This window comes from Hyaena hyaena, unplaced genomic scaffold (genome assembly GCF_003009895.1).
Source record: "Hyaena hyaena isolate Hyena2069 unplaced genomic scaffold, ASM300989v1 scaffold_403, whole genome shotgun sequence".
Classification (NCBI taxonomy): Eukaryota; Metazoa; Chordata; class Mammalia; order Carnivora; family Hyaenidae; genus Hyaena; species Hyaena hyaena.
In genome coordinates, this window is record NW_024081035.1 from 574,311 (window position 1) to 588,959 (window position 14,649).

The window sequence follows — 14,649 nt, forward strand, 5'->3', positions numbered from 1 at the left end:
GGTGCCACCATACATACAAAAAGAATAAGGAACACCAAACCAATTTCACCTTTCTTTCAGAGAACTCATGACTTGGGAGTTTAGGGAAATTTCACTCATTTATTTTTATCTCTGTACAGATAATATGAAAAGAGAGGTAATTAGGTAGAAGGGGTAAACAGGTCATTGTTGGATGACTGCTTTATTCAAAGAATGTTGATCAATGATGCAAACTCCCAGTTCTGTTCACATTCCTTCTCCCCGTGTTGTATGGGAATGGTATGCCTGGAGGGGTACAGGGCAACAACCTTGCGTGGCACAGAGCAGCCACTCGCCAAACATTGTGGAAGGGACCAGAGCAGGTGAAATATTAAAGAGTCGTTTGACCTAGACTCTTTGACCCCGTAGGTCCTCATACGGGGACTATTTTGCCATCCAGAAAACACCTGGCAAGGTCTAGAGACATTTTTGGTTGTCCCAATTAGAGAAGGGGGTGCTATTGGAACCTAGTAGGTAAAGATGAGGGTGCCACCAAGCATCCTGTAATATACAGGTCAGGCTGCCTTTCCCCCCACAAAGAATTATCCTGTCCAAAATGTCAATAGTGGCAGGGTTGAAAAATTCTGACACAGGGGCGCCTGGGTGGCTTCGTCGGTTAAGCGTCCGACTTTCGCTTAGGTCATGATCTCGCGGTTCGTGGGTTCGAGCCCTGCGTCGGGCTCTGTGCTGACTGCCAGCTCAGAGCCTGGAGCCTGTTTCAGAGTCTGTGACTCCCTCTCTCTCTGACCCTCCCCTGCTCACGCTCTCTCTCTGTCTGTCTCAGAAATAAATAAAAAACATTAAAAAAAATTCTGACACAGATAAAGGGTAACTGGGTATTGATATATATCGACATACATATTGATAAATATTGATATATTTTATTTCTCCATTTATGATAGTCTGTTTATAACATTTTTAAAAATCAGTGTTTAATTACAAATGATTTGTCCTACATGCCAGCAATACAAAGTGTTGCGTTAGTACCCCCAAAACCAAAGGAATTGGTGAGTCCAATACGTCTTTTCTCAACTTTCCATTCTTGTGCCTTCAGTGGAACATAATTGAGATCAAATTCTGGTTCTGTACAATCCAGGTTTAAAGTAGGTGGTAGCTTTTGATAATAACAAGCCAGAGCAGTAAAAGCTGCCTCAACTGCCCCTGCAGCTCCCAACAAATGTCCCGTGGCTCCCTTAGTTGAAGAAACCGCAAGGGCCTGTGTCTGGTCTTTGAAAAGACGTTTGATAGCTTTGTTCTCAGCAGCATCTCCCAGTGGTGTGGAAGTAGCATGTGCATTGACATAAGATATCTCTTCAGGTTGTACACTTGCATCTTTTATGGCTGCAGCCATACATCTAATAAAATAAGAGACAGAAATGATCAGAACGACGTTTAATTTGAACACAGGAGTACTATATGGCTTATGAGAAAGAAATATACATTTATACAGGATGAAGAGAATCTTCATACCTGTATCTGTACTATTACTTTGATGCTTCAAATAACCTTTCAAGGGGTGCATGGGTGGCTCAGTCGGTTGAACGTTCGACTTGATTTCAACTCAGGTCATGATCTCACGGGTCCTGGAATAGAGCCCTGCGTCAGGCTCTACTAGGGATTCTCTCTCTCTCTTACTCTCTTCCCCTACCCCGCTCACCCTCTCTCTCTCTAAATAAATAGACATTTTTAAAAAATAACCTTTCAAAATTCTATTTAGGCTTTAAGAATTCTAAACAATGAATACAAAGCCGAGACCAAAAAAAAAAAAAAACCCAAAAAATACAAAAATAAAGCATTTCTCTGGAAGAACCTTTGAAAATCTCAGGAATGTCAGCACCTTCATTTTTAGTTCCTGATCTCTGGGTTGCATATATTTCCTTAAGAGGCAGCTTAGAGTGTAACTTGAAGAGTGATGAAAAGTTTCACCTAAATATAATTATTTTCTCATCTAGCTGGCTACTATGTTTGACATTTCTAGCACCAGTAACTAGTTACAAAACTTAAAAGCATAATTCAGTGGTCAGTAAACTATGGCTCTGGCCAGATACCTGTTTTTAGAAATATGACCCTTGAATAATATGGGTTTGAACTGTGCAGGTCCACTTGCGGATTTTTTACATACTGTTCTGTAAATGTATTTTCTCTTCCTTACGATTTCCTTAATAACATTTTCTTGTCTCTAGCTTATCATAATGTAAGAATACAGTACATAATACATATACAGAATATGTGCTCATTCACTTTATGTTACCAATAAGGCTTTTTGTCAACAGTAGTCTATTAGTATTTAAGTTTTGAAGGAGTCAAAAGCTGTACATTGAATTTTTGACTACCTGGGGGTCAGTGCCCCTAACTCCTGTGTTGTTCAAAGGTCAGCTGCAGTTTCACTAGAGCATGCCCATTCACTTATGGCTGCTTTCACAGGAGAAGACAGAATTGAGTAATTGTAGGGGCGCCTGGGTGGCTCAGTCGGCTAAATGGCCAACTTCAGCTCAGGTTATGATCTCACAGTTCGTGGGTTCGAGCCCTGCATCAGGCTCTGTGCTGACAGGTCAGAGCCTGGAGCCTGCTTCAGATTCTGTCTGCCCCTCTCTCTCTGCCCCTTCCCTGCTCATGCTCTATCAAAAGTAAACATTAAAAATATTATGGTCTACGCAGGGTAACCTATTAGCCAATGCATTCACAGGGATTTTTTTTTTTAACTTAACTATCTCTGGTGCAATATCATCTTGCTTTTCAAATTGTGGCCCTCAGACCAGCAGCATCAGCATCAGCATCGTGGGAGACCGTTAGAAATGGAGAATCTCAAGCACTACCCTAGACCTAGAGTCAGCAGCTTCATTTTAATATCCCTGAATGGTTACAAGTTAGGAAGTCCTGATTTAGTAACAGCAGAACCCTGTTGAAATGGTGCAGAGACCAGACACAACTAGAAGAAAGGTTGGACTGTACTGAGTCTGATGAAGGGCCGAAGAGGAGGACTGTGGGAGGGAGCATTCTCACAGTTAAGCATAATCAAAAGTATGAGAATTTGTCAAAGACACACATGGCCTTCCTTGAAACTTTACTGGCCTTATCTAAAAAATCCAATTTTTCTTGAGGATGTTTAAATGCTTTCAAATATTTCAAACACGTTGAAGCAGAGAATTCAAAACCATTTTGTTTAAAATGGAAAAACATCGAAGATACCGTATACCAAAGGAAGAAACTACAATTTCCCCTAATTTGAGATTCCAATACAACGTCTTATGTGAAGAAATGTTTTTAATAAAACAGCAAGTCTTTACCTTAAGGCACCTTCTCCTTCAGGATCAGGCGCAGTTATGTGACCAGCATCACCTGAGAGTCCGTAGCCCAAAATTTCTGCATAGATCCGGGCCCCTCGTTCAACAGCATGGTCATGTTCTTCCAGCACCAGCACAGCTGCACCTTCTCCCATTACAAAACCATCTCTCTCTGGGTGAAACGGTCGACATGCCAGCTTAGGATCAGAGTTTGTGCTCAGAGCACGGGCTCTGGAAAACCCAGCAAGAGATAAAGGGCTAATGCAAGAATCTGTACCTCCAGCCACCATCACATCAGCATCGCCATGGGCTATAAATCGAAAAGAGTCTCCCACAGCATGAGCTCCTGTGGTACAGGCTGTAGACACCGTATGATTAGGTCCTTTGAGTTTATAGCGAATGCTCACCTGCCCTGCTGCCATATTGACCAGAATCTTAGGGACAAAGAAAGGGCTGACTTTACTGTAACCTTTTGTCTGAAACATCAAAGCAGTGTCAGAAACAACTTCCAGAGGAACCATTCCCATGCCAATTGCAACACCAGTAGCCACTTGATCAGCTTCTGATTGAGGATGCCAGCCGGAATCTTTCATGGCCAACTCTGCAGCCCCAATGGCCATAATGGTGGGAGAAGACATGGACTTGATATCTGATCTGGACACAAAGTTTTGTTCGTTGAATTGACCTTCAGCACAACCTCTCGGCACAAAAGCAGCAACACTGCAAGGGATACTCTTATATTCTTCCCCGACCAGTGAAACAATTCCACTCTCTCCTCGGAGAAGACGATCCCATACCAGCTGAGTTCCAACACCAAGAGGAGTCACTAAGCCAATGCCTGTAATGACAACCCGCCTACGACTTCTGAATGTTGGTACAGTTCCGAAAAATCTTCTTTTACTTCCTATTAATTGCTGGCATAATCTTGAATATAGAAGATGAGGGCTTGTAATTTTTAAGAAATTTTGCAAGCAATTTGACATGGTTGAGATTCAGAGGATCAGAAACACATGCCTATAACGTCACAACATGCCCAAGAGGTAATCACTGTTGTTAAATAGCTTATAGGCCTAAGAACAACAGCAGAAACGTTCGTTCAGGTGCTGGGAATGAGCTGTTAATGAACACAAGGAAAATAATGTTAACATCATTTTAATTTATACTTATCAGACCAACTATTTGGGGTTCCCTTTTTTTGACTGTAAGTACCGTCACATTCCAAGACGAAGAGGTGAAACGATTCAATCAGTTCACCAAAATAGAATGACACTGGGTAAAACACAAAGGCATCACCAGCCTCTTATGGGCTGCAGAAAGGATCCTTTTTCGGGATTATGGAGGCCTTGTTCTAAATACTTCTCGTGTAAGTGGCACACACACAAAAAAACACTTCAGGGCCTATTGTCTGAGGTACGTGTAAGTGACTTTATTGATCTTCAAAACATGGAGATAATTAGGGTTTTAATCAGGAGACGGGAAGTGAGGGGGCGTGGCCAACTCCCTCCTCCCCACCCCCCTCGCCCACTGTCTCTCAAGCACCCCCCCACACACACACACACTAAGAAGGCACGGCGAGAGGAAAAGAAGTCAGGCGCAGATCCTCAGAGTCCCCTTTCCCGACCCAGCCCCCACCCGATCTGGCGGCGGAGAGGCGGAAGGAGAACGGTAGCAAGCAGCTGATACCTTCACCAGGCCTCGCGCCGGCCGCGCAGCCGCCCTCCGCATTCGCACGTCGGCGCATGCGCGCGCCCACGCACGCGCTGCGCATGAACTTGGGGGTTGGAGGCTGCCCGTTGCTTTCTCCGTCACCTTGACAGAGGTCAGATCGTGAGAGGTGGGGCCGCTCAGCTAGCTAGGGAGGAACCGCCCCTCTCTCGACTGGAAAGTAGCCAAGAACGAGCACAGAACGCGCTGAGGTAGCTCTTTTACCCATCAAAAAAAAAAAAAAAAAAGGACTTTTCCTTTTTTGGTAAAGATGATGTCCAAATATTTCCATCTTGTGGAAGAAAGGACATAGTCATATTCTACTGAAATCTTTGTAAAGAATTAAGGAAACTACAGTAGCCTCAAAGATGTCACTGTACCTCCCAAAGTTGTTTATAATAATAAAGTAGAACTAGTCCAAATGCTCAACATCTGGAAATGGGTTATTTTGCAGTACACCTAAAGGCTGTGTAGCCATTTAAAATCATTTTATAAGTGAATATTATCTTGAAAGTTGTTAAAAGTATGTTAGGAAATAACAGGTTACAAAATGGCATATGTCCATTTAAAAGTATACACACACAAAAACACACACACACACATATACAAATACAAAATAATTATATTTTCTGCAGTGAGTCACCTGGGTGGCTCAGTGGGTTGAGCATTTGACTTTGGCTCAGGTCATGATCTACCAGTTTGTGAATTCAAGCCCCACATCAGGCTTGCTACTGTCAGCACAGAGCCTACTTCAGGTATATATATGGATCTGGGACAGGGCTCAAACTGCCACACAAATGTCTAGCAAAAACAGAAACAAGAAGGAGTACCTGGCTAGTTCAGTTGGCGGAGCATGCGACTTGATCTTGGGATGGGGAGTTTGAGCCCATTAGAGTAGAGATTATTCAAAAAAATTAATAAAAAATAAAAATAAAAAATTTAATGGAGACAAATATAGACATTGTAGACATTTCTATGTTTCTACAAAATAGAATAACTTCCATTTACTCAGAGCCAGCTGTGAATCTATGAAAATAGAACATGAAATTTAGAAAAGCAAGAAATCAGGAAGATATTTATTTAGATGACCATCTGTTGTTCACATGCTATCCCAGGTGTAAGGTTTATGTCCTTTGTTTCTTTATTTTTTTAAGTTTATTTATTTATTTTGAGAGAGCACACTCAAGCCGGGAAGGGGCAGGGAAGAGGCGACCAGGGGTTCTCACGACCCGGAGATTACCACCTGAGCCAATATCAAGAGTCAGATGGGTGCTTAACCAACTGAGCATCCAATATGCATTTGAACCCAGCCATATTTGTGTCTTTCTGGACACCATCTCTCACAATGTTTGTTCCCAAGTACTCTGCCTTCTTTCCCAGCTCTAGAGAAGAATTTTGACCAAGTACTGAATTTAAATCTGCTTGGAAATGTACTTTCCCTAAAATAGTTTAGAAAGGCCCAACATGACCTTGAGTCATCCTTGATCCTAGTCCTGATACTTCTTAGCATGACCTTCATTTATTAACTATAGAGTTAATTTGAGAGGAATTAAACAAACATGTGGTTAGAAAATAACTAAAACTCGGTTAGTAGAAATACACAAACTTGCTTTCCCTTTTCATTGCTTTACAGTATGTTTAAATTACAGTGGGAAAAGACCTACAATATATTCTTTGATGACAAACACATGAAACTGTTAATTTGCTGTTTCGTCTTTCTTATGTAATAGCATAAGATTATATTGGACGTAGACAAATTAAAATGTTGTAGAAAAGTAAAACCACCAAAAAGTCATTTCATTTTTATTTCTACCTCTTGTCTCTTTTCCTTTGGTTTGGAAAGGGTTAGGAATTTCTATGATAGTCCAATAGCTGTAATATGATCTAGTGCCACATTCCTGGCCGGTGATGTGGTAACCACTGCTGTAACCACTGCTGTAAACTCATTGGGACTTCCATGAAAGCAGGGCTCATGCTCATCTACTTCACTGCTTCACAGACCCTAACATAGTGTCTGGGATTTAGTAGCCACTTCATAAATATTTGATGAGTGACTGAATTACGAAATGAATGAACACATACACTTCTAGTGGTTAGTATATATGCACTGATTTGTGTTTTTTAGCAAACGACTTTTTTCTTTTCACGGTAACCTTTTTTTGTTTCATCCGCTCAGGGGTTGTCTGTATGTAAGATATTATCATTTGTTTGTCTTTCCTACTAGGTTAAAAATCTCTTATGTCCTCCATCTCAGACTGCTTTCTACACAACAGGTGCTCAATAAATAGTTGTCAGGTAATCATTTAATGCAATCACACAGTAATGAATCACCACACCAATTCCTGAAAGGCTTCAACCCCTTTCTGTGCTATAGTTTTTATTGAGGTCAATGTTTTCCTTTTTATGCCAAAACTGACCGTGGGGAAATTTAATGGGCTATTTCTTTTTCTATTCTATTTAAGAATAGTGCCACCATGTGTCAACTCTAACAATGGTGTACTTAATAAAGCAGGAATCCTGAAAAAAAAATCATTATTTGGAGAAAAAAATAAGCCAAATAAAAGAATAGAAAGTTCATGTTGATTTAATACTGGAACATCCATTAGTTGTGTGAAGTGATGGGGAGTATAAAGAGATTAAGAGTAGCTTACTATCTTCAACTTTTCTAAAGAAACTGAAAACTCTAAATATGTTCAACTTGACTTAGTGGAAAAAGCAGATGGGCAAAATAAGTCAGAGTCCTTTATAATAAATTCTCTTAACAGTCTCATAAATAGTAGTAACCAAGAGAGATTGTAGTTACTCAAGAACTTCAGCAGGAATACTGGTAAACAGTAATTTGGAAGGATTTTAGTTTCAGGTGATCTAAAATAAACAATAACTTACCGTATTACCCTTGAAATGATGATTTCTAGGATTTTCTAGACCAGGCATTATTATCACAGTATTAACTTCATGGTGTTGGTTTTCACACCGTTTGCATGTTCCCCATAAAGATGCCTGATGGCCATTTTCTCCGTCAAAGGGCAAGCTAATTTTATCCTTCCTGCTGCCCACACTCTCTTGCTTCAATTCTAGAGCATCTCCACTTTGGTGTTTTTTATATATATAGGGTTTCCTCCCAAGAATTTATTTGAAAAAAAAAAATACTATACAGTATGTAGTCATCTTATACTATTATAAGGATAAATAAATGTGAAAAAAACACCTCAAAATAAGGTGACTATAGTCTGTGGTAGAGACAGGTAGTTACAACTCCAGGCCCCCCTCTCTGCACCTTCCATCCTTTAGAGTGGTGGGTGCTACATGTCCAGCTGGGGACTAAATTTCCCAGCCTTCCCTCTTTTATCTAGGTGGGGCTTCATTTTCTCAATTATATGGTAGAGAAAATGCTATATTGGTAAAACCTTGGGTTTTGAGTAACTTGTTCTGTGAGTGTTCCGCAAGATGGGAAAACATTTCTAATCACTTTTAACTATAAAAGAGCGATGTCTTACAAATATGCAATAGGAGTACATGACACAGTCACATGATCACAACTGGTTCTCCTCTCTCTCTGTCCCTCTCTATCTCTCTCTCTCTCTGGGATTGTGGGTGATCATCTCCCATGCTTAGTCTCAAGCCATGATGACCACCAACAAACTGATGGCTCTGCATTGCAATCAACAGCAAGAGGTTATGGAGGTGATCTCCTCTGCAGAAGGAGAAAAGGCAAAGGAATCCCCCACTTCAAATGAGAATAGGGAGATGTGTAAAATGTAGGAAACAGTGAAAAATTTTGCAGAAAAGCACCACCTGAAGAAGGCTGTAGCAGTGAGAGCAATGAATCTGCTTAATGACAACGCAATATCAGATTTCCATGAAATCCTCAAAAGGAGGCAAAAGCAAGTGTCATTGGAAAGGTCTCTTGTTAAAGTTGCATGAAAAGAAAAGATTCCATTGAGCCAATAGATTAGCAGTGATTCTGTTACAGTGAAAGTTGTCCTACACAATAACCTTCCATCTCGTCTCCTTCACACCAGCCATGAAGGTTTTCAAAGGTAAGTGCTTTGAAATAAATTTATTTTTCTTTATCTTTTACATATTCTTTATTATTTTATATTAGATTACAGACTATTTTTGGGTTGTGGAACAAATGATCTGAGTTACCATTATTTCTTAGGGGGAAATTTGCTTTGATACACAAGTGCTTTGGATCACAGGCATGTTTGGGAAGGGATTATGCTTGCAAACCAAGGTTTTACTGTCCTTTTGGGCCCATGTGGTTAAGAAGCAGGTGTGCCTTCTTTTTTGCCCAAATTCTAACTAAATACAGAAGTCTCTGACGCCCTATGGCAGGAATAGCAAACTATAGGCCAGGAATAGCAAACTATAGGCCCAATCCAGGAGGCTGTTTTTGTAGAGAGTTTCATGCCCATTTAGAGTATTGTCCATAGAACTACAAGTGCAGAGACAGAATTAAAGAGTTGAAAACAGGGACCCTAAGAGACCCTAAGGCCACAAAGCCTTAAGCTTTTACAGTCTGGCCCTTTACAAAAAAGTTTGTTGACCTCTATTCTACAGGAGCCTGAGAGTCCAAATCATTATTACATGGAGGAAAGCTGCCCATTCACTAAAGTCACTTGATTTATAACTGTTCTGTGAGCAAGAAAGACATTTCTCTTGTGTTAGGTCACTGAAAATTTTAGTTACAGCTGCTAGGAACATACTATCAGTTCAGTTAAACACACGAGTCCAGGAAGCTGGTCCAAAAACCTACATATTTATTAAAAACTTTTCCACATATCTAGCAGGTGAATGGTAATTGAAGCAGATAGCATAACTCAAGGTCTTGCTCAGAAGTATTGGAAGAGAACTTCAAATTTAAAAAGCAAACAGAAGATAAGCATCAAGCATTTAAAGAAGCTACTTATGCAAATAACTTACCTTAAACACATAACGTCAAGGCAAATATTTGTTGAGGTTTGGAAATGTATATCTGCAAAGAAGGAGGCCATTGGTAAAGTACACTTTCAAGGACATGGTGAGTCAGAGAACGGATTAAATAAGTTAAGACTATCTTCTAAAAGGAATAAAGGAAATTAATCACATGATCTACCTGCAAAACAAACTCACAATACCTACCCACACTATATAAGATTCCTATTTTTAGTGTCTCTCCCCCTCCCCCATTTTATTCTATTCTCTTTTGTCGTTATTGCATTAGGTGTTTTTGTGTATGCGTATTGTATATGTGTTTTATACTGGTCACCGCACGGTAAATAGAGCCTACAACTCACTACGTTGAACCTGCGTTTTAGAAAGTTTACAGAACATCATACTCTTTGAGCTGCTACTTATGAAAAATGATTTTCAATCATTCATCTAATTCTAAAACGAATCTATATACCAGAAACCCAGCAGAGTTTATAGCCACTTATTAGGTTTAGAACATTTGTTGCTACTTCCTTGAGGTCTTTCATTCTTACGTATCTAGGAATGCCCGGCCTCTGACAGGAGGAAGCGGTGAGATGATTTTCGTTTTGGGGGAAAAGGCCTAGTTGTACGTATAGGGGATTACCCACCTTGGTGGCTCAATCGAAACCTACTGTGGGGCGCGGAAGGACCCGGGATTATGCGACACATCGGCCAGCACAAGCCAACACCCGCTCCCTGGGCCACTCCTACCCGAAGCGCCAGTGCCCTGAAGCCCAAAGCACCCCGCCCCCAGTTTCTCATTGAAGCCCCCAGGCCCCGGCAACAACGCCCCAGTCCCTCCAGTTCCAAAGCCTTGACCTTCCCGGAACCGCTCACAGCCCGCCGCGTTGAGGCCGCCCCCATCCCTCGCCGCGGCGCGCCGCCCCCTCCCCCTCGCCGCCGCGCCGCCCCCCGCCCGCTGCCCCCTCCCCGCCGCGCCGCCCCCCGCCCGCTGCCCCCTCGCCGCCCGCTGCCCCCTCCCCGCCGCGCCCCCCCACCCCCGCCCCCTCCCCCTCCCGGCCGAGCGCCCCGCCCTTCCCGGCCAGGCGCAGAAGAGGCCGCGCGCCGTGGCGCCTGCTCAGTGCGGGACGCTGCGCGCGAGGGGCGGCGACGGCCGCGGGCGCTCAAGCATGGCGGCAGCCGCGTTGGGCAGCTCCTCGGGCTCTGCGTCCCCAGCTGTGGCCGAGCTGTGCCAGAACACGCCGGAGACCTTTCTGGAGGCCTCCAAGCTGTTGCTCACTTACGCGGACAACATCCTCAGGTGCGGGGCTGCGTGGTGGGACGGGGCGCCGGGGCGGGCGGTGAGGGGCGCCTGCTTGGCGCAGGTTTGGGGGCGCCGGGCCGGGGCCCCGAAGGGCGGCGAGGCCAGGAAGGACCGGGGGCCTGAGCCCGCTGGCCAAGGGCCTGGAGACCTGGCCAGGCCACTGTGTCCAGAGGAGAGTAAGTTTCTTTTGCAGTTGGGACTTGGCACCTGATGTGGGGGTGCCCGGGTGTGAACTGGAGGTGGTGCGCTACGAACTGGAGGTGGGGCGGGTAGCGCAGGGCGCAGGGAAGTGAGAAGGCTTGCCGGGATCGAGTTGTTTAACTGAGTGTCAGCACAGGTAACAGCGTCTCATCCGCGCTGCGTGGGTTTCACCCTAGTGCCTTAAATTGCCGCAGGCTTATGAGAAGTTAGTCTCCGACAAAATCCCCGCCCCCCAACATTTTGGGAATATTTTAATATTAAAGCATAATGCTAGCCGAAAGGGTGGAGTTTTTACATTTTTTTATGGTCTTTTCCTGTCCGCTTTTGTTGATTGACATAGTAATCATGTTACTTTAAAGTTACAATATTTGTATTATACTTGTAGTCTACTTTTCAACATGATCTTTTAAATGAGAATTAGTGAAGATTACCTTGGCAACTAACCTAACTAGTTTCATCTTCGTACTGAAGTACACTTGTAGATCGATCCTTAAGGGACCCTTACAGATTTGGGGAATTGGGAGGCAAGTTTGATTATTCATTGTGAATCGTTATCAGTTCGTAGATCAATTCATGTAGTGTCTTGAGGAATGTGATGTGTGGGGGAGGGACATAGGACCGAGGTTAAAGTGGTTCTACGTGCAGATACTCGAGTGGTGTTGCTTCATTTATCAGATCACCGTGATTACTGTCTAGGCGCTCCTTCCCACCTCACCCCCTGGTGCACATGTTCTGCTGAGTGGCGGGTATATCGGCATGAAGTCTAAAAGGAAATTCTTCTTAGTTTGAAGGTTATAGATTTGATGTGACCCAGTCTTAGAGACCTTAGTTACAAGTGTAGTGTTTTAACCCATGGCAGTTCATTGTTCATGGCAATATATTGTTTATATAGGTAACATTAAGGATTTTAAAAGTAAATTGAAGGGAAAATGAGCCTTTATTATTTGCCAAATGCTATAAGGGATACAGCATGGGTAGTGTCCACAGCTACACAATTGTGACCTATGTGGGGGACTGCCTTTCTCCTCTGTGACACCTTCCTCAGCTCACCTCTCCCCTGTGAGGTCTAACCACTCTTCAAAGCATGAGGATGCCAGTGGAATCTGCACGAATGAACTCATAAACTAAGTCCTCCAGATTTTTTCAGCCGGGACCTCCAACCTGGAAAGCCATCAAACTATTTAAATCCCATTATTCAGAAAAAGGAAGTGGCCTTGTAATATGATTCACTTCTGCTTTTAATCTAGTGAAACCCAGAATGCTAAGACCAAGATGTGTTGAGGAAGGAAAACCTCTGTATGCAAATAATAACTTGGCGTAATCACCACTGTGAATATTTATCAAACTCCTAGAAGAAGCTTGGCATGCTGTCAGTTCATATTACAGTTTTTACTCTGGCTTATGTTTCTGATCTTAAAAAGTTTTATCTAGAAAGGGAATTCGAGGTCGGAACTGATCGTTGGAAATGGTATGAAAAACTACCCTGTTTAGTTTAAGCACAGGCACACTTTGTTTTATTGTGCTTCATTTTATTGTGCTTTACAAATAACTGTGTTTTTCACAAATTCAGGGTTTATGGTGTTGAGCAAGTCTGTCAGTGCCGTCTTTCCAATAGCATTTCCTCACTTTGTATCTTTGGGTTACATTTTGCTAATTGTAGTATTTCAGACTTTTTCATCATTTGTTACGGTGATCTGTGATCAATGAGTTCTTTAATTTTTTTAAGTTTATTTATTTTGAGAGAGCGAGCAAGCAAGCAAGGGAGAGGCAGAGAGAAAGAGAGAATGAGAGAGAGAGAATGAGAATCCTTAGCAGGCTCCACACTATCGGAGCAGAGCCTGGTGCGGGGCTTGTACTCATGAACTATGAGATCATGAGACCTGGGCTGAAACAAAGTTGGATGCTTAATGAACTGAGCACCCAGGAGCCCTGAGTGCTTTTATTTAATTGAAATATAGTTAACACAGAATGTTACATTAGTTTCAGTAGTACATCATAGGGATTCCCCAAGTTTGTACATTATGCTATGCTCCCAAGTGTAGCAACCATCTGTCATCATACAAAGCTATTATAAAGCTGTATTAACACAGCCATTGACTGTGGGGCTCAAACTCACAAGCCCGAGATCGAGTCACGTGCTCTTCTGACTGAGCCAGCCAGGTGCCCCCTGCTGCCGTGACTTCTTTATTCCATAACCCGAACCCTGTATCTCCCACTCCCCTTCACCCACTTTGCCCATCCCACACTCCCCCCCCCACAACCATCATTTGTTCTCCGTATTTATGTGTTTGTTTCTGTTTTTTCGTTTGTTTTGCTTTTTTAGATCCAAGTTGTCACATGGCAAGATCTTAATTCTTTTTTATGGCTGAGTAATATTTCCATTGTGTGTGTGTGTTGTGTGTATGTGTGTGTATGTGCATGCGCACATGTGTATGCGTGTGTATACCATATCTTCTTTATCCTGTGATCAGTGATCATTGATGTTACTATTGTAATTTTGGTGGGTGCACCAACTGTATCTACATCAGATGGCAAGCTTAATGTGTAAGTGTGTTCTGATTGCTCCACCCATTGGCCCTTCTGTCCCCTCTCCTTTCGTAGGCTTCCCTGTTTCCTGAGACACAATAATGAGTGAAATTAGACTGGTTAATAACCCTGTAATGGCCTAAATGTTCAAGTGAAAGGAAGGGATATACATCTCTCACTTTAAATCAAAAGCTAGAAGTAATTCAGTTTAGTGAGGAAGCTGTGTCAAAATCCAAGCTAGGCCAAAAGTTAGGCCTAATTGTACCAAAAAGCCAAGTTGCAAATGTAAAGGAAACGTTCTTGAAGGAGATTAAAAGTACCATTCAAGTAAACATACAAATGATGAGAAAGCAAAACAGCCTTTTTGCTGCTAATAGAGGACGTTTTAATGGTCTAGATAGAAGATCAAGACAGCTATAACATTCCCTTAAAAACCAAAGCCTAATCCAGAGCAAGGTCTTAAATCTTCAGTTCTCTGAAGGCTGAGAGAGGTGATGAAGTTGAAGAAGAAAAGTTTCAGGCTAGCAGAGGTTGGTTCATGAGGTTAAAGGAAGGAAGTTGTTTCTATAACACAAAAGTGTAAGGTGAAGCAGCAAATGATGAAAAGTTGCAGAGAGTTATCCAGAACTATCTAATATAATTCATGAAGATGGCTATAGTAAACAACAGATTTTTCAACATAGACAAAACAGCTTT

General features: G+C 42.4%; 2 protein-coding genes across 6 annotated transcripts in view; one reads left to right on the top strand and one right to left on the bottom strand.

The window, feature by feature from the left end:
- Positions 1-910: 910 nt before the first annotated feature.
- Positions 911-11,353, bottom strand: OXSM (3-oxoacyl-ACP synthase, mitochondrial). Of its 4 annotated transcripts, none has more exons than XM_039251929.1 (4): positions 11,207-11,353; positions 9,933-9,984; positions 3,306-4,416; positions 911-1,373 (listed from the first exon to the last, which is right to left on the bottom strand). In XM_039251929.1, the coding sequence occupies exons 3-4, from the start codon at positions 4,283-4,285 to the stop codon at positions 971-973; spliced, it is 1,383 nt and encodes a 460-aa protein (XP_039107860.1). In that variant the 5' UTR covers positions 4,286-4,416; positions 9,933-9,984; positions 11,207-11,353; the 3' UTR covers positions 911-970. The 4 variants fall into 4 exon arrangements, with proteins under 4 accessions (XP_039107860.1, XP_039107862.1, XP_039107863.1 ...); XM_039251931.1 differs by lacking the exon at positions 11,207-11,353 and adding an exon at positions 10,571-10,658; XM_039251932.1 differs by lacking the exon at positions 9,933-9,984.
- Positions 11,033-14,649, top strand: part of NGLY1 (N-glycanase 1) — a 57,508-nt gene continuing 53,891 nt past the window's right edge. For both annotated transcript variants that reach the window (XM_039251926.1, XM_039251927.1), the window contains exon 1: positions 11,033-11,223. In XM_039251926.1, the coding sequence (XP_039107857.1) occupies positions 11,093-11,223 (131 nt within the window). In that variant the 5' untranslated portion in view covers positions 11,033-11,092. The remainder of the gene's footprint in view (positions 11,224-14,649) is intronic.

Coding starts and splice junctions, on each gene's coding strand:
- OXSM (XM_039251932.1), bottom strand. CDS start 4,285: ATGTCAAATTGCTTGCAAAATTTCTTAAAAATTACAAGCCCTCATCTT. Junction 1,374..3,305: donor GAAGGAGAAGGTGCCTTAAG/GTAAAGACTTGC, acceptor TTATTTTATTAG/ATGTATGGCTGCAGCCATAA.